Genomic DNA, 19,079 nt, shown 5'->3' on the forward strand with positions numbered 1-19,079 from the left:
GGGCGGCAGGCGTTCTCTGCTGCACAGGGTTTTTTTTTCTTGTAAAGTTCTTTGCAAAGTTTGGCGCTGCGGCAGCTCGTGCGCGGTGTGTTGTATTGTCAGTCAGGTAAGTTGTTTTTTTCTTTGCTTTCATGACAAAAACAATTTGAGACACACGCAACAGAACAGTAATTGGGTTTTACATACAGTTAATCTCATTGTGTACTGTGTCTACAAAAAACAAAAAACAAAAAAAAAATGCATGTGTTGAGACCCCTAAGTGAGACCTGCGGGGTTCGCGTTGTTGTTGTGGGGAACTCAAAGTGAATGTTGATGCGGAGTAATTATGGCTTCAATTACATAAGTAGCCTTTTTTTATGGCAAACTAAAAAGGGGTCAATGCAAAATAAATCTTGAATAGGAAAAGAGCCCAATTAGCAAGTAAGCAGGCTGCTGCTTTGAATTGGGATTGCTGAAAATACTGGGAGTCGCCCCCCCCTCTCTTAATGCTCTGATAAAGTAGTTTGTTTTTTTCAAAGTTAAATATTTTTCGTTGTCAGTAAATGTGGAAAGCTCGCTGTTGGCGTTTATAGAAGGTGTTTGATTTTGACATTCATCACGCGTTGGCCGTATTGTTTAACATTCTGGAAGGAGCTTGATGCATAAACTATAATCCATCCACAAAAACAGGCTTTTCAAAATGGTTGGTTGTTCAAATTTCTCCTCAAGCAAAGCGTTGCTCACAGTGTTAAAGTTCAGATCCTACGCGGAGAGGTTTACAATTGAATGATGAATGACATCAAGCAGTGCTTTTTTGTTGCTGTTGTTTACCGAACAGTAGTCCGGTGTGTGCGCCTGTCCGTGTTGCTGAAGTGTTTGGCAGTTCTCTGTTTTCAGCCAGTCGATTATTCGCTTGTAACCTTGTAATAACATTTATCGTTTTTGGGTGGACTTCTTTTGCCACCAGCTGAATTCACGTAAACACTATAATGAATTTAAATGAACAGTGGAATACTTCTATTAATACCAAACGAACGACGTTTTCAATACCAGCCCCTTGGACATTCGCCGCATTAAGTAACACAAATTCTGTCCCACCTTGATTTAAGAGAGCGGGAGTTTGGAGCTTGTGTATTTGTGTTGGCTTGTGTGTTTCTGTTGGCTTGTCGAGTGTCTGTCTGCAGGTTTGCGTTCTCTTCTTCGCTCTGAGGTTACAATGACCTGATGAAGCCTAATACAATTCCAGTTGGATCACGTGGTCTGGAACCAAACCAAGGAGAATGTCCTGGGGACGGTAATCTGATTGCATTTTTATTTGCAGTGACTCGCCCTGGAGAGGGCTCAGTGTAGCAGCATTATAACTGCAAGTGTTCGTTCAGCTTGTCAATCCATTGGCCAGCAAGTTTGAACAAACCTGCATAATTGGTGCTTGTGTCCTCGGGAAGAACCCCTTCGAGTTTAGGGAATAATAATAATAATAATAATAATAATAATAATAATAATAATAATAATTCAATGTGGGGCAATGTATTTCTGAATGGTTGGGCTCTCAGTTCTCTCTGAGGTTGTATTTCTGAATGGTTGGGCTCTCAGTTCTCTCTGAGGTTGTATTTCTGAATGGTTGGGCTCTCGGTTCTCTCTGAGGTTGTATTTCTGAATGGTTGGGCTCTCGGTTCTCTCTGAGGTTGTATTTCTGAATGGTTGGGCTCTCGGTTCTCTCTGAGGTCGTATTTCTGAATGGTTGGGCTCTCGGTTCTCTCTGAGGTCGTATTTCTGAATGGTTGGGCTCTCGGTTCTCTCTGAGGTCGTATTTCTGAATGGTTGGGCTCTCGGTTCTCTGTGAGGTCGTATTTCTGAATGGTTGGGCTCTCGGTTCTCTCTGAGGTCGTATTTCTGAATGGTTGGGCTCTCGGTTCTCTCTGAGGTCGTATTTCTGAATGGTTGGGCTCTCGGTTCTCTCTGAGGTCGTATTTCTGAATGGTTGGGCTCTCGGTTCTCTGTGAGGTCGTATTTCTGAATGGTTGGGCTCTCGGTTCTCTCTGAGGTCGTATTTCTGAATGGTTGGGCTCTCGGTTCTCTCTGAGGTCGTATTTCTGAATGGTTGGGCTCTCGGTTCTCTCTGAGGTCGTATTTCTGAATGGTTGGGCTCTCGGTTCTCTGTGAGGTCGTATTTCTGAATGGTTGGGCTCTCGGTTCTCTCTGAGGTCGTATTTCTGAATGGTTGGGCTCTCGGTTCTCTCTGAGGTCGTATTTCTGAATGGTTGGGCTCTCGGTTCTCTGTGAGGTCGTATTTCTGAATGGTTGGGCTCTCGGTTCTCTGTGAGGTCGTATTTCTGAATGGTTGGGCTCTCGGTTCTCTCTGAGGTCGTATTTCTGAATGGTTGGGCTCTCGGTTCTCTCTGAGGTCGTATTTCTGAATGGTTGGGCTCTCGGTTCTCTGTGAGGTCGTATTTCTGAATGGTTGGGCTCTCGGTTCTCTGTGAGGTCGTATTTCTGAATGGTTGGGCTCTCGGTTCTCTCTGAGGTCGTATTTCTGAATGGTTGGGCTCTCGGTTCTCTGTGAGGTCGTATTTCTGAATGGTTGGGCTCTCGGTTCTCTGTGAGGTTGTATTTCTGAATGGTTGGGCTCTCGGTTCTCTGTGAGGTTGTATTTCTGAATGGTTGGGCTCTCGGTTCTCTGTATTTCTTCACAGAAGCCTGTGTCCTGAGGTTATATGGGTTTGTCTGCAGTGCAGCCCTGTTTAATTGCTGTGTGTGGAAAGAAAACCGGTCCTGCTAGTCACGTGTGTGCTAAGGGATTAAAGGGAAAGTGTGGTTCTATATTGCAGTGCATTATTTGTAGAGAATGCTGGAGAGATTGTGGCAAGCACAGAAACGCTGTCTCATTGGAGTAACACTAGCTGCTCTGCTATTGCACACGTCTTCATAATTTTAGATGCATGGTCTGTAAAGAGAAATACATTTAAACAGATGACCATGCACTGATCTTATACTGTACCTTTTAGTAATTCATATATCTTACGTATTTGTTAGCACAAAAAGGAACTTTCTTGTCTTGTTTTTAGAAAGCGTTTTCTGTAGCTGTTCTGCATTGTGTGTGAGCTGTGCCACCTGCTTATGCAGGAATTATCAGAGAGGAATGGTTTCTTGGCTAATTCTCTGTCACCTGGGTTTTGAATCTGTGCAAACGAAGCTGTCCAGACAGAGCGGAGTGTCACAGTAGCATGCCTCCTCCTCTGCTCGGATCATTTCTACTGATGCTGAGATTAGCATGCACACGTACTTACATTTATAGTTTGCAACACTGTGCAGAGTCATTGATAAGCTGTTAGTGAGAGGTGTTGGTTTGGTCTCAAACAGGGTAGCTCTGAATCACATGACCAGTTTGCAACAGTAATACTTTGAAATCACTTTAACCACAATACCTTTGCACCCCATACTTTCTGTGTGAGCGAGGCCCCTTAGTCCTCAAGAGAGCAGTGGGATCCTTGCTGTATCAGTGTGTGTTTAGGGGGTTCAGGGGCGGTGGGATCCTTGCTGTGTTTAGTGGGTGCAGGGGCAGTGGGGTCCTCGCTGTGTTTAGGGGGTTCAGGGGCGGTGGGATCCTTGCTGTGTTTAGGGGGTGCAGGGGCAGTGGGGTCCTCGCTATGTTTAGGGGGTGCAGGGGCAGTGGGATCCTTGCTGCGTTTAGGGGGTGCAGGGGCAGTGGGATCCTTGCTGCGTTTAGGGGGTGCAGGGGCAGTGGGATCCTTGCTGCGTTTAGGGGGTGCAGGGGCAGTGGGATCCTTGCTGTGTGTTTTGGGGGTGCAGGGGCAGTGGGATCCTTGCTGTGTTTAGGGGGTGCAGGGGCAGTGGGATCCTTGCTGTGTGTTTAGGGGGTGCAGGGGCAGTGGGGTCCTTGCTGTGTGTTTTGGGGGTGCAGGGGCAGTGGGGTCCTTGCTGTGTGTTTTGGGGGTGCAGGGGCAGTGGGGTCCTTGCTGTGTGTTTTGGGGGTGCAGGGGCAGTGGGGTCCTTGCTGTGTGTTTTGGGGGTGCAGGGGCAGTGGGATCCTTGCTGTGTGTGCAGGGGCAGTTCCTTGGGGGTGCAGGGGCAGTGGGATCCTTGCTGTGTGTTTTGGGGGTGCAGGGGCAGTGGGATCCTTGCTGTGTGTTTTGGGGGTGCAGGGGCAGTGGGATCCTTGCTGTGTGTTTTGGGGGTGCAGGGGCAGTGGGATCCTTGCTGTGTGTTTAGGGGGTGCAGGGGCAGTGGGGTCCTCGCTGTGTGTTTTGGGGGTGCAGGGGCAGTGGGGTCCTCGCTGTGTGTTTTGGGGGTGCAGGGGCAGTGGGGTCCTCGCTGTGTTTAGGGGGTGCAGGGGCAGTGGGATCCTTGCTGTGTGTTTTGGGGGTGCAGGGGCAGTGGGGTCCTTGCTGTGTGTTTTGGGGGTGCAGGGGCAGTGGGATCCTTGCTGTGTGTTTTGGGGGTGCAGGGGCAGTGGGATCCTTGCTGTGTGTTTAGGGGGTGCAGGGGCAGTGGGATCCTTGCTGTGTGTTTTGGGGGTGCAGGGGCAGTGGGATCCTTGCTGTGTTTTTGGGGGTGCAGGGGCAGTGGGATCCTTGCTGTGTGTTTTGGGGGTGCAGGGGCAGTGGGATCCTTGCTGTGTGTTTTGGGGGTGCAGGGGCAGTGGGATCCTTGCTGTGTGTTTTGGGGGTGCAGGGGCAGTGGGATCCTTGCTGTGTGTTTTGGGGGTGCAGGGGCAGTGGGATCCTTGCTGTGTGTTTTGGGGGTGCAGGGGCAGTGGGATCCTCGCTGTGTGTTTTGGGGGTGCAGTGGGATCCTTGCTGTGTGTTTTGGGGGTGCAGGGGCAGTGGGATCCTTGCTGTGTGTTTAGGGGGTGCAGGGGCAGTGGGGTCCTCGCTGTGTGTTTTGGGGGTGCAGGGGCAGTGGGATCCTTGCTGTGTGTTTTGGGGGTGCAGGGGCAGTGGGATCCTTGCTGTGTGTTTTGGGGGTGCAGGAGCAGTGGGATCCTTGCTGTGTGTTTTGGGGGTGCAGGGGCAGTGGGGTCCTCGCTGTGTTTAGGGGGTGCAGGGGCAGTGGGGTCCTCGCTGTGTTTAGGGGGTGCAGGGGCAGTGGGATCCTTGCTGTGTGTTTTGGGGGTGCAGGGGCAGTGGGATCCTCGCTGTGTGTTTTGGGGGTGCAGTGATTCAGCTGTGTGCTTCCACAATAGACTCTCTTTTGCAGAGAGTGCAATCCACCAGCGAGGGACAGGGCGGAATGCATTGAAACTCTACTCTTTACTAGCACACTGTGGGACTGGTCTGCTATGGCCAGAAAGAATCTTGCAGCATCTCTTAAAACCTGTTTTTAGTTTTTTGGGTGGGGTGCAGCGTGAATCATGTTTGCACTGCAAAAGAACCAATGAGAGATTCCTCAGCACTCGAGCCATCACCTTTATTTATTCAGCTTGTACTTTTGTACACAGTGAAAAATGAAGCTGATAATGGAACTAGATTTGTAACATTGTTTGTTGTTGTTGTTGCCGCCTTTTGAAAGTGTTCCGTTTCAGTGGCATTTACCTGATCGTGTTTAAAACCATGGTCTGACACTTTCTCCTGTCCACCTGATGCTCACTTCTGGAGTCGAAGCTTTTCTGCTCTTAATTATGAGGAATTCTTCAATCACTTAATGATTTGTCAATATTCTCCTGTGTTCAGGACCAATCAGGTCGTCTCTTTTTCACATGTGACGGTGCAGATCCACCTTCACTGTGTAGCTGGATAGCTGTGTGTGTTTCACTGTGTAGCTGGATAGCTGTGTGTGTTTCACTGTATAGCTGCATCTGTGTGTTTTTCATAGCCCTTTCTGAACAGGCTGCAGTTGTGTGTAAGTGATATTGAGCTGTGTATAATCTGATCTTCGGCTTGCAAAGGCTTTCTTCAGATTCCTGTGGTCATGTCACTAGAGTAGAGTTCTAGGGTATTGCATCATCCTCTTTTCATCCGTCTCCCTCCTTTCTTTTGAGCTGGCGGCTCTGCACCCCATTGTCCCAGCTGCCTGGCCCCCTTTGGGAAGTGGGTAAGAGGTCAGGCCATGCTGCGGAGAGACTTGGGAGTATTTGCAGGGAATGAAAGGGCCTGGAACTCATTCAGGGCTGGGATTTCAGGAGCCTGGGATCACACTGCCTTTTTACTACAGCCCATTTGAAGAGACAGAGCCCTATTCAGGTCTGCAGGATGATAAGTGGGAAACGATAGATCACGCTGGAAATGAAGCAAGCAAGCACTGTGGCCTGAATCCCACTCTTTAACATGCTTTCTGGGGTTATTACCGGGCACAGTGTTACACAATAGAGCATGCAAATATTTGAATGGATTCTGATCCCTTCAGATCTTCTAGTAAAGTCAGTAGTTGGATTAAAGACGGTGGTGAAATGTGACTCTGGTCAGTCACAAGGGGAAAGGATGTTTTGGAGAATTTTGCACAGTATGCATTTTGCAACAAGCTGCAATCCTGCTGAATGGTGATGCTGTGAGAACCTTCCTGAGTGTCGGCTGTTCACTGAGCCTCCTGCAGAGTGACAAAGAAAGCCCTCGCTTGCCAGTCCAGGCTGAACACCAGTGGTTTTGTTGATGGGGATCTGCCCTCTCATTGACAGCTGCTTGTTTACCTTCTTCCTGAAGACAAAGAATTCTCAGATCTGAGGATAAAGCCCTGCCTCTGCGGGTACCAGCGCTTAACAAACTTGTTTTTGCTTATTTGCCAGCTGATGATGGCAAGCGTTTGGTTGCTTGGACCAGAACACCAGTTTTTTCTCAGCCAGTAACTTTCTCTCTCCCTCCAGCTGCCTGCCCCTTCCCCTACAATAGTTGCAGTTCATCTGGAACAAGCTAGGTGTCAGTGTGGAGGCAGTGCAATCCCTCCGAATTGAACTGGCTGAGTACTCCATGATCAGTGGCCATAGCTCTTGTTCTGTGATCATGCTGGTGGATGGACAGTGCTGAGGCTCAATGTAGTGCCAGTATATAATGTCCCAAGTTGCTTAAATGCGATGCGTAGTCAGAGCTGAGATTTTGTATCAAAGCAGTATATGTAACGTGACTTGCTCCATGGTTGGGATTTCGGACTCCAGCATGTCTGGACACTAGATGGTTGGACTTCTTGTTCAGTGCTGTAGATGTAATCTCCTGTTATTTTATTCCCCAGTCGGCAGCATGCAGATCCAGGAGTTGCTGAAGAGCCTGGGGGCCCAGGGCTGCCTGTGTTTCCCAGACTTTGAGGAGATCCGAAAGTACGTCCACAGCCTGTCCACGCCGTCCCTGATCGGGCTGGGTGCTTTCGCCACTCTCGCTGCTTACTGGCTGGCCACACGACCACGACCCATCCGGCCGCCATGCGACCTGGAGCACCAGTCTGTACCAGTGCAGGTGAGAGGAGGAGTGGGGAGGGAACAGCCTGGATTTATGCAGGGGAAGGGGGAGGGAACAGCCTGACCTGTGCAGGAGGGGGGGAAGGAACAGCCTGGTCTGTTTGGGAGGGGAGAGGTAGATGGGACATTCTGATCTGTTTGGGGCACCATTGGGGGAGGTTGTGGGAATGGTTGAACTCCATGGTTACTCAGCGGTGCAGTCACTCAATCCTTGTGTTATTTTGTCTGTGCTGCAGGGGGACCCCAGCTGCCGGAGGTCGGCTCTTCTGAAGAACGAGACTCTGTTGGACTTTTACTACAAGGACACGAAGACGGCCTACGAGATGTTCCAGAGGGGGCTCCGGATCTCAGGTTGGGCAGATTTCTACAGACCTGTGCTGGTGTTTGTAGAGCCAGGCTGGTTCCCTTCAGAGGTAGCAGTGCAGACAAGGCCCATTCACACTCCTTCACGTTTTGATCACTTAAAAACACCAGCATGTCATTGCCCTGAATGTGGCAAGAGTTTCCGTCACATTGGACTCGCTGTCCATAAAAAGAAGTGCAGAGTGTGGAAATAATTAGGAATCCAGGATATTCCTGCTGGAAAGAAATGAACTGAATGTGGGAATGTTTCAGGCCTTTGTGTTCTTTGATGCTGACCTTGACAGAAGAAACAGCTCCATCTCCAGACAATGTGGGGACAGTAACTCTTTCAAGCCAGACAGACACAGAGTCTGCTGTCCTACAGTTTAATATCTATCTTTGTGTCTCCAGGTGAAGGACCCTGCCTCGGGTTCAGGAAACCCAAAGGTCCCTATGAGTGGATCTCCTACAAAGAGGTAAGAGCACCTCCCTGCCCCAGTGTGGTTGCCCGTGAAAACTGTGGAGACATCAATAGACTGCCTGCAAGAGGCCTTGCAGAGGGGATTCAGAATTGGCAGTCCTTGGTGTGGCGTGTGTTTCGTCCCCTGTGAGATTAATGCTGTCTGTTGTGTGATTGGTTGCTTCTTCTGTTCAGGTTTCGGACCAGGCTGAGTTCTTGGGCTCTGGGCTCCTGCACCGAGGCTGTCTGCCTTCACCAAACCAGTTCATCGGGGTCTTTGCACAGAACCGACCTGAGGTACCTAACTGTAACCTTCCCCCTTCTCTGTGCAAGCTGCTGCTCGCATGACTAATGAGAGCAGTTTTCAAACCATTATTATGAAACAGCTGGCACACTTTTTAGAGACACCAAAGTCTGCCCACAGCATTGTGCAAACATGATAAAATATTTGTCCTATGTCTCGTCTCTCCTCTGCTCCCTCCTCTCATTGCCCTGTGTCTCCTGTCATTGCCCTGTGTCTCGTCTCTCCTCTGTTCCCTCCTCTCATTGCCCTGTGTCTCATCTCTCCTCTGTTCCCTCCTCTCATTGCCCTGTGTCTCGTCTCTCTCCTCTGTTCCCTCCTCTCATTGCCCTGTGTCTGCTCTCATTGCCCTGTGTCTCATCTCTCTCCTCTGTTCCCTCCTCTCATTGCCCTGTGTCTGCTCTCATTGCCCTGTGTCTCATCTCTCCTCTGTTCCCTCCTCTCATTGCCCTGTCTCTCCTCTCATTGCCCTGTATCTCGTCTCTCCTCTGTTCCCTCCTCTCATTGCCCTGTGCTGCTCTCATTGCCCTGTGTCTCGTCTCTCCTCTGTTCCCTCCTCTCATTGCCCTGTGTCTCCTCTCATTGCCCTGTATCTCGTCTCTCCTCTGTTCCCTCCTCTCATTGCCCTGTATCTCGTCTCTCCTCTGTTCCCTCCTCTCATTGCCCTGTGTCTCGTCTCTCCTCTGTTCCCTCCTCTCATTGCCCTGTGTCTCCTCTCATTGCCCTGTATCTCGTCCTCCTCTGTGTGTGTCTCGTCTCTCCTCTGTTCCCTCCTCTCATTGCCCCGTGTCTCCTCTCCTCTCGTCCTGTGTCTCGTCTCAGTGGGTGATTGCTGAGCTGGCCTGCTACACGTATTCCATGGCTGTGGTCCCTCTGTATGACACTCTGGGTGAAGAGGCGATGGTGCACATTCTCAATATCGGTGAGTGACTGGAAAGGAGCTCCAGGTTTGTGTGCAGTCCTTCACCTCCTCATTCATTCGGCATCTCCCATAGAAACCAATGAACTGAGCATGCATTGTACATGAAGAAAACTGAAAAAAGACATGGATTTCAGCAATGTTGCAGCTGGAAAAACAAAAAAGCAAATATGAGAAATTCATAACATTCTTCTGGTACAATACAGGAATCGTCACACATTGTAGAAGGTAGGTCAAAATTCATAAGGGACCTTGGCTCAATTGTAGCTTCAGTTTGGCTTGTAATGGTCTCTTAGGCATCTATTATTTGGAAGAGATTTTTTTAAATGTATTTTATTTACTAGTATTTAAAGCTGACGTCTAGACTGCTCTATGACTCAGAAAGGCTGTCTGTCTGTCACTGTCCTGGTTTCACATGTTCCGTTTCTAGCGGAGATCTCCATGGTGATCTGTGACAAGCCTGAGAAGGCGGCGACTCTGCTGGTCAATGTGGAGCAGTCTCTGACCCCTGGCCTCAAAACCGTCATCCTCATGAACTCATGCAATACTGCCCTGCTGGAGAGGGGGAGGAACTGCGGGGTGGAGATACTGCAGTTCCGAGACATCATGGTGGGTCTGGCTGGGACACGGGCACAGTGTCTGCTGGAGTGTGTACTGTATTTGTCTTTGTGTACCTCCTCTCTCTCTCACACACATATATACAGGGCCTCACTTTATAAAAATCTTTCAGAAGTCCTTATTTGTCTCATTTTTTTCTTTTTCTTAGGAACAAGGTCGTCAGAATCACAAAGCCCCAGTTGTAAGTGTTTCTGCGAGATCTTGTATAATTTCTGCACGGCTTGCATGTGCGGGTCCTCCTGTTATATTGTTTGAATTTACAGCTTTACTGAAACAAACTGATTTAGAGGATGACAAGAGGCAGTGAAAATAATCTCAATCCCTTTATTGGAGAGAACTGTTTGGTTTGTTTTTTGTACGGGGGGGGTGCGGGACGGACGGACGGACGGACGGACGGGGGGGGGGGGGGGGCAGATTACTCAGATTTGCTATTTCTCTTTTGAATAGTTTTTATGGCAGCTTCTTTAAATGGAAATTAAACCTGGTTTTGTTTCCAGCCCCCAAGCCCCGATGATCTAGCTGTGGTGTGCTTTACAAGTGGAACCACAGGTACGTTCCCTACATTCTGAGTGAATCTTCCAAAATGCAGTATGGACACGCTGCCCCCAAGGCAGTGAGAGACATGTGTGTGTGAGATTGAGAGCAAGGTAATGAGGTCTCTCTCTCCCTTTTGACAGGGAAACCCAAAGGGGCGATGATCACTCACGGGAACATTGCCTCCAACACCTCGTCTGTGATCAAGATCCTGGAGGTGGGTGTGCGTTGCTGGGAGTTCTTGTACCCAGCCAGCCTCCTGAGTGACTCCAGCGCTTTGTTTGTGTTTCTCTCTCTCAGGGTTCATTTGTGATCCGCCAGGAAGACGTCACCATTTCATACCTGCCGCTCGCTCACATGTTTGAAAGGATGATCCAGGTAGGAGCTCTGCTTTCCTACACGTGAAACAGTGCTCTTCCAGCCTGTAGAGCGGTGCCAGGGCGCTTTGCTCCGTCCTTCAAGACTAACTCCTCTCCTCACTGATAGTCTCGGTGTCTGGGTGGGAATGTTCCCGGCTGCTTCCTGGGTTCTGACCCGTGCTGCTCTACCCTTCTTGGCAGGTCTCCATGTTCTGCCACGGCGCCCGGGTCGGGTTCTATCAGGGCGATATCCAGCTTCTCATGGACGACATCAAGACCCTCAAGCCAACCTTCTTCCCCGTGGTGCCTCGGCTTCTCAACAGGATCTATGACAAGGTTTTTTTTTTTTCGTTCTTGTGTTTCTTCTGTCTCGGTCCCTGCTTCCTTTGTTTTGGAAGGAATGCAGAGTCACGGCTCACTGTCCTGTCGTCTCACTCTCAGATCCTGGGAAGCGTCGCCTCCCCTTTGAGGAGGGCTGTCCTGCAGTATGCTGTGCGGTGGAAGCAGGCAGAGCTGAGCAGCGGCATTGTGAGGAACAACAGCTTCTGGGACCTGTTGCTTTTCAACAGGATCCAGGTGAGCCTTCGGACTCTCAGACCTCACTGTGCCAACCACAGAACTGTGAGGAGCACCAGCATCGGACTTTTCCAGTTGGAGCTCAGTGAGACTGCTTCATCTGGAGAAGAATACGGCAAGTGTTAACTGCAATGTCTAACTCCCTTTCCCGATGGTCCTCTCTTTTCCAGGCCAGTCTGGGTGGAAACCTGAGGTTTATATTAACCGCGTCGGCGCCCATCTCCCCCAGTGTGCTCACCTTCCTCCGGGCTGTGCTGGGCTGCTTGGTAAGACCACAGAGAGTGTGGGTTGTTTAATTTGCAATAATTTGCAGGCAGGTTCTGTGGTGACAAATGTAAATGTGTGTGTATGTGTATATAGTGTATGTATGTGTATATATATATATATATATATATATATATATATATATATATATAAAAATTTTATTTTACACACACACACATTCTTACTTGCTAAAGAACTCCAGCTGTGCCTCACCCCAGACCCTGTGTGGTTTGTCTTCTCCCCGCAGATATTCGAAGGTTACGGGCAGACTGAGTGCACTGCCGGCTGCACCTTCTCCATGCCAGGAGACTGGACTGCAGGTAAGGACACACCCAGCGCAGAAACGCAGTGCATGAGAGAGCAAGTCTCTGTGCATATTCTCTACATTTTACTCTGTCCAGTCTGTGCTATTTTAAGGACACTGAAAGCAGTACAATATGAGAATGGGGACCCATGCTGCATGTCTGTCTCGGGGTCTGTCTCTTTTATTGTTGTGTGTTTGTATGCTCTCCATATTGATCTGTGCTCTGACTCTGAGGTCACGTCGGAGCCCCGCTGCCCTGTGCCTTGGTGAAAGTGGTGGATATCGAGGACATGAACTACCTGGCATCAAACGGAGAGGGGGAGGTGAGAGGGGCAGATGCTCAGTGGGGCTCTAGCCTGGGCCACTCTTGCCCAGCGTGGATATCGGGGATACAAATTATCCCTCCTCGGCAGCCCAGGTTATTGATCCATAAAGGTCCAAGATGGACATTTAAAGTTTACATTGCTTTACCGTACAGATGAAAGATCATTTTAAATAGCAGACGATCGTAGCTTCTAATACAGAACATCCCTCTCCAGTCTCAGTCCTCGGCACACTTGGTTGGCTGCGAGTGTTTGATGAATTTAAATGCTCTGATGTGTCCCTGCAGAATGAACGTTTCTGAATGCCTCTATTTAGTTTTTTGTGTTTTATTCTCTAACCTAAGAGTGCCTGTGTTTTGTGTTGTGAATTCTAATAAGGGATGAATTTATTGTAAATTGTCTCTTGTCTCTATGATCATGCTTCTGAGAGGTGTTCCTTCTTCAGTAGATTAAAATGTGATTGATTTAATTAAACACAGCGAGACATTGTCACAGAGCGAAACCGATACACTTGCTTATCGCTCCCTCGTTCCTGCCTCTCTGTTTGCAGATCTGTATTAAAGGGCCCAGCGTGTTTCAGGGCTATCTGAAGGATGCAGAGAAAACGTCCGAGGCGCTGGACTCGCAGGGCTGGCTGCACACGGGGGACGTGGGGAAGTGGTTACCGGTGAGGCATGCTTTTATATATTCAAACTGCAGAGTCACAAGAGTCATTATCTGGGCTGATCCGGTATGTAATTCAATATGTTAACCTAACATTATTCAGCAGAATTGAGTTCCTTCTATAGGGTGATGCAAAACTTTTGTCAGTAGCGGCATGTTGCTGACCCGCCTGTTTGTTTAATTGCCCGTCTCCTTCAGAACGGAGCCTTGAAGATCATTGATCGGAAGAAGCACATGTTCAAGCTGTCGCAGGGAGAGTACATCGCCCCCGAGAAGATCGAGAACGTGTACCTGCGGAGCGCAGCCCTGCTGCAGGTGTTTGTGCATGGAGACAGTCTGCAGGTAGCGTGAGCCAAAGCACCACCCCTTTAATACTCTCCTGAGAATGAAACAAAGTGTAACGTTGGGTTGTGAAGGGAGGCTGATCTGTGCTTCGACCAGTATTGCACATTGAGATCTGATTTCAAATTTACTAAAACTAGAATAAACATGGATGGATTCACTTGAATTGTTCCCTAATTTAATTGCTGTTTTATTCTAGCTTTGGTACTACAGATACAATTTATTTCATGTTGCCGAGAAGAATGTGTTGCAAACTGTGAGGTAAGCATTTCGATTCTCTGGATCATTCAGGGTAACCTGATCCCATTTCATCCCGTTTCTCAGTCTCATCTCATCGGAATAGTTGTTCCTGACCCAGAAGTGTTTCCTGGCTGGGCTCAGGAAAAGGGAATTGTGGGATCGTATGATGAGCTCTGCAGCAATCAGGTAACTAACCCTACAGCCACTCTGGACTCTGGTTTCCGCGCCTGTGTTCAGATTGAACGCAGTGCTTCTCTGAACCGCGATCTGTCTTTCTCTGCTTTCCCTATTGGATCTCTCCTCACAATGCAATAAGGAGCATGTGATTCCACAGCAGCATACTGTGCCTTCACTGCTGTGCTAATGAGTTTCCTCCCTCTGCCACTGCAGGAGGTGAAGGAGGCAATCCTGGAGGACATGACAAGGCTTGGGAAGGAAGCCGGGCTCAAGTCCTTCGAACAGGTAGAGTGAACCCTCTGTCATTAGTGCTTTTCATTTGAGAGATGCATTGTGTAGTTCAGCTTGTAATCTGCAGTAAGGCTGATTTGAAATGTCGTTGTTCCCCTCCCCTCCAGGTGAAAGATCTCTACATTCATCCAGAAATGTTCAGCATCTTCAACGGGCTTCTCACCCCGACCATGAAAGCCAGACGGGCCGACATCCGGAAGCGGTTCCAGGGTGAGATCAGCAGGCTGTACTCCAAGTCTGCCCTTTAACCCAGCCTGGGATCAGACACTGGGGACGGGAGGGGCAGCTGCAGCAGCCCCTTTCCTGCCTGTTGGATTCAGTTAAAGAGAAGCTGCACAGCCTGGACTGCACTAGAAACCAGCAACATGAGCAAAATAGGAACGAGAGCCAGACAAGTGAAAACCTGAACACACCTAGAGCTGCCTCTTATTTAACTTGAAGCCTCTTTGGAATTTGAAAAGCTCCGGGACACTCTTTGTCAGGGAAGGGTGGTCACGTGTGTAAAAGTTGTGGAGGCTTCTCTGAGGGTGGCTTGCCCTGGTACGTTGAAAAATGTGCAATCCTGTTTCCAACCAGCCAGGGTTTTTTTTTTTTTTTTGCAGAACAGATCTGAACTAATCACAGTTTTTCTTTTTTTTTTCTAATGTGTTCTTGTGCAATGGAATTGTATGTTCACTAGTGTGCTTGCATGACCCCTCTGTCGTTTGGAAACGGCTGCTTGTGTTGCATCATTGCGTAGCCTGTACTATTGGGACTCTGTTAGCGGTCACTTTCTTGAGTTCAAGTTCAAAATCATTTTTGTGGACCAATTAAGTCTTCAAGTTCTCTGAAGGGAGAACAATCTGCAGTGAGTATGGGCGTGCCTTTGAGCTGCAGCTGTCCCGGGTCTGAGGTGACAGCTCCTGATTGTCTTGGTGTTTCAGAGAACTGCTGCTAGCGGCACCCTGTTGATAACCCACTGTGCTGCCGCAGCACCTGTATTAGGACTGAATTACACTGGGTGGCAGAGCCCTGGATCAGGCATAGGAAGTAGGATGCTCTTCCAAATTGTCCTGGAGCCCTTTAAGTTATTACCATGAACAAGGAGATTAACTGTTTACATGTGGCAGAGACATAGCCCCCTGACCATTTTCAATTATACATCTGTTTACCAGTTAATACCATATAGATTAGTAAATACACCTGCACAGGGGCCCCTACACGCGCACGCACATGGACCCCTGCACACACACACACACGCGCACGCACAGGGACCCCTGCACACACACACACACACGCGCACAGCAACGTGGCGTACGTAGTCCCTGCTGCCGACCACGTGTGTGGGTGTGCCGCACGTGGGACCCTGGGGACACACACACACGTGTGTGCACAGGAGCGGACGCAATACACAACACACACCACACACGTGGCGCGCGCGCAGCGCACGGACGGGAGGACTGCACACACACACACACACGAACGCACATGTTCCTGAACAGTGGCACCAGTAGATATTCACACTTCATACATTTCAATCCTGTCCTGAGTATCGTCTCATAAATGCTGATCTATATGCATGTATGTATGTTTGTTTAAATGGGAGGCAATGCTTTTTGATTGTAGTGTTTTGTTTTTTAATGGTCTAAAGCACGGCTTCTCAAACCTTTGTCCTGGATCCCTGCGTTTTCATTCCAGCTGAGCTGTCAGTTACTTAACCAGACTCTTAATTGAACTGGTCATTTGCTTAATTAAACCTTTTCACTTGTTTTCCCACTCTTAAACAATTGCACTAACTTGAAATCTGCAACTGTTTAAGAGCTGAAAACAAGTAAAAAGGTTTAAGCAAATGGTTAGTTAAATTAAGAGTCTGGTAGAGTAATTGAGAGCTCGGAAAACCAACCTGGGAGCGGGGTTGAGAAGCCCTGTTACAGATGGTGATTGACAGCAATTTTGAGGAAACCTGGAAAATAACACTTGCATTGCACAAGTCTGACCACAAGGGGGCAATGTTGTTCCATTAACAGGCCAGCTGTGAAATGTGCTGAATATGCATCGTCTCAGTGTGTGACAAAACTCACTGCTGAAAATCGCTACAATTGGTCCACTGTTAATATATGGTACTGCTTTAATGTTAGGAATTGCTGCTGTGAAGTTAATGGCATAGCCTTGACTAACCTCAGCGAGCAAGGTTCATCTTTCCACCCCAGTGAAGTCTGGATTGTATAAGTCATGGCAGCTTGTATTAATTGAATTATGTATTTTATGATATTTGTGAAATGACAGGAATACAGTATGTCTGTATGTAGGAATCCTGCTAGGGGATTTTAGGAAAGGGTTTCTCTGGGCTGTGGGTCACTGGTGTGAAGGGCTGGAATCTGAAGCGCTGCTAATGCAACAGGCTGCCACTGTCGATATATCGGGTAGAGGGTGTGTGAAGGTTTTAGTCAATAACAAATAATCAGTTGTAACAAAAGAAGCTATTCTACATAATTAGGCGTGCTATGCTATTGGGTTTCTCGCAGAGCCCCGCGACAGCGCCTCTGGTTGTAATTTCAGTGTAGGGTCTGTGTGTGCTGTATCACAGTCAGTCGCTGTTTTGTTGAAAATCTGTTGTCGCTTCTTTTCACTTTGTCTCTTGTGAATTTCAAAAGTAAAACAATGCAGAACTGGAAAGGTTTTCTTCAGCATCTTGTTTTGTGTCTGTACTGTGTCAATGTTTTATAGTAAACTCAATCCAGTTGGTCTGATCAACAAAACATTTAGGGGTAGATGTACAAAAGTGTTGCGTCTGTCGCAATCGATGCAAACCAGTCGCAGTGTAGTGTGAAATGCACTAAACAAACGCAGCGCTGTCAGCATCATTTTAATGAATGCTTTGCAACCGCAGTTCTTATGTGTGCTTTAGCCTTAAATGAATTCTGGGTGTTCCTGCAGAAATTTGCAAAAACAGGGTGGAGAAATGAGGGATCAAAAATATTGCCATGAGATGTACTAAAGCTGCAGGCAATTGCGATGCTTACAAATTGCATTCGTTTGTTAAGAACTTTTGAAAGCATGTTTTAAACAGTCGCAATTGTTGCTGGCCGTTCCCAGTCCATTTTTTCTTGTGTGTTGCCAGTTGTGCTCAATGCATTTCAGATGAACACCCAAGTACCTAATTTTCAGTAGTCAGGGTGTGCTTACAAGCCTTGAAAACACATTTCTATGTCATTTCTGGTTTTCCCAGCATATTGGGAGCAACAGACTGCAGTACACATGGATGTATTGACTCCTACTAGCAGCGCTGACGAGTAACTGTAACTAGGACCGTCGCGTATCTACTGGGTGTTAATTGGCCTAGGAACTAGATGACCAAGTTAATAATAATCCGAGTAATTCAAAATGGTTCAATTTAAAATTATCATTGTTTAAATTAAATTTTTTGTAACAAATGTACAATGCCATTAGCAAACGGATTTATTGTGTTACCAGTAGGCTGAAGGTTACGACAGAAGTCATCGCGGTTTTCATGCTGTTTTACACGCTGCAAAAGTACACTGTATAGGCCTACTGTACATTTACATATCCCCGGTTACATAATGTAATAAATGTAGTATACATTACAAATCACATGGGCGTATACCGCAGTATATCCACACACACACACACACACACATATATATATATATATACATATGAAGATTTTACTTCTGCCTTGTCTACCGTAACACATCTACGGCAAATGTAAATTGTTTTATATAATAATAAACCTAAGCCCTTTGCATGTGTAGACGTTATCCTTCGGGCACCCTCTGCTGCAGCAAACCACAACTCAGCTCCCGCTATTGCATTTGAAAAAAATGTCGCACAATTCTCGCTAAGATGACGCAAGTAATATTTAAATTAGTATATTGCGGCTCTCTTCATTAACATATTTTTTTCTTGGTACATACGACAAAATGTGCACTTTGCGAACTGGCCTAACGAAAATGCAAACTGCGGTATCTACCCCTTAGTGTGTCACTTCTTTGCAGGTGAACTCCACTACTTGCACTACCGCGTTCTGGCCACACGAGGGATCCCTCTTCAGAATCCATCTGGGCACACGCATGGTTAGACTAGGCTTCATGTAGCCAATACTTGGAGAATTACCAGGGTGTATATATTGCACTTTCCAAACTAGAATGTGAATTGCCAGGGTGTATATATTGCACTTTCCAAACTAGAATGTGAATTGCCAGGGTGTATATATTGCACTTTCCAAACTAGAATGTGAATTGCCAGGGTGTATATATTGCACTTTCCAAACTAGAATGTGAATTGCCAGGGTGTATATATTGCACTTTCCAAACTAGAATGTGAATTGCCAGGGTGTATATATTGCACTTTCCAAACTAGAATGTGAATTGCCAGGGTATATATATTGCACTTTCCAAACCCGAATGTGAATTTAACGCTGTTTGTAAATCTCGCTCTCAGCCCGCGGCCACGCCCCCTTCACCTGTGCCGCAGGTAATTCTGCAGAATGGTGGCGAGTCCCGTTTGGGCAGCTCTGCTTCACCAGGCCACATCAACCCTAAACCTGGACTGCCAACACTCCTAAATGAATCGATTTGCGGTACTAATTTGTCTGGTTTTTAAGACCTATTGGGTAACCAAAGAAACCTTTCAAATTCCAGTTCCCAAGATGACGCTGGCCGCCGCCTCAGCCCTATTTACAGGCATTGTAAGTTTTGTTTTTACAGGTGAAGAAAATTGGCGATCGAAATTGAGAATAATACGCTAGATTTATTACTAGAAATAGGTGGAAGTTGTACACAAAGGGAGCTCGCGTCTTGTTCAGTGAAAACGTTCCTGTGCTTGCGCTTGTGTTTGAAGATGTCGCGTTTCATCTTCTTGGCTGCTCTCCTCTGATCTCTCGCCAGAGCCCTGCTAATGAAGTCGAGCTGTGTCTTCTCGTGACAGGTGTTGTATAAACACGATTAAACCTTTTTTTAAATGACATTTCCCATTGAGTGGGTGAA

At 47.7% G+C, this 19,079-nt stretch overlaps 1 protein-coding gene across 3 annotated transcripts; it reads left to right on the plus strand.

Annotated features, from left to right (window-relative positions):
* On the plus strand, positions 1-15,370 carry LOC121303185 (long-chain-fatty-acid--CoA ligase 1-like). Of its 3 annotated transcripts, none has more exons than XM_041233709.1 (21): positions 1-106; positions 7,159-7,379; positions 7,618-7,732; positions 8,135-8,199; positions 8,379-8,480; positions 9,307-9,406; positions 9,834-10,012; positions 10,170-10,202; positions 10,519-10,570; positions 10,699-10,772; positions 10,856-10,933; positions 11,116-11,250; positions 11,356-11,490; positions 11,661-11,756; positions 12,002-12,074; positions 12,293-12,381; positions 12,932-13,048; positions 13,243-13,386; positions 13,711-13,812; positions 14,017-14,088; positions 14,202-15,370. In XM_041233709.1, the coding sequence occupies exons 2-21, from the start codon at positions 7,167-7,169 to the stop codon at positions 14,340-14,342; spliced, it is 2,115 nt and encodes a 704-aa protein (XP_041089643.1). In that variant the 5' UTR covers positions 1-106; positions 7,159-7,166; the 3' UTR covers positions 14,343-15,370. The 3 variants fall into 3 exon arrangements, with proteins under 3 accessions (XP_041089643.1, XP_041089642.1, XP_041089644.1); XM_041233708.1 differs by lacking the exon at positions 1-106 and adding an exon at positions 1,189-1,273; XM_041233710.1 differs by lacking the exons at positions 1-106; positions 13,711-13,812 and adding an exon at positions 1,189-1,273.
* The last annotated feature ends 3,709 nt before the right edge of the window (positions 15,371-19,079 follow it).

Source organism: Polyodon spathula, chromosome 31 (genome assembly GCF_017654505.1).
Source record: "Polyodon spathula isolate WHYD16114869_AA chromosome 31, ASM1765450v1, whole genome shotgun sequence".
In the NCBI taxonomy this organism is placed as follows: Eukaryota; Metazoa; Chordata; class Actinopteri; order Acipenseriformes; family Polyodontidae; genus Polyodon; species Polyodon spathula.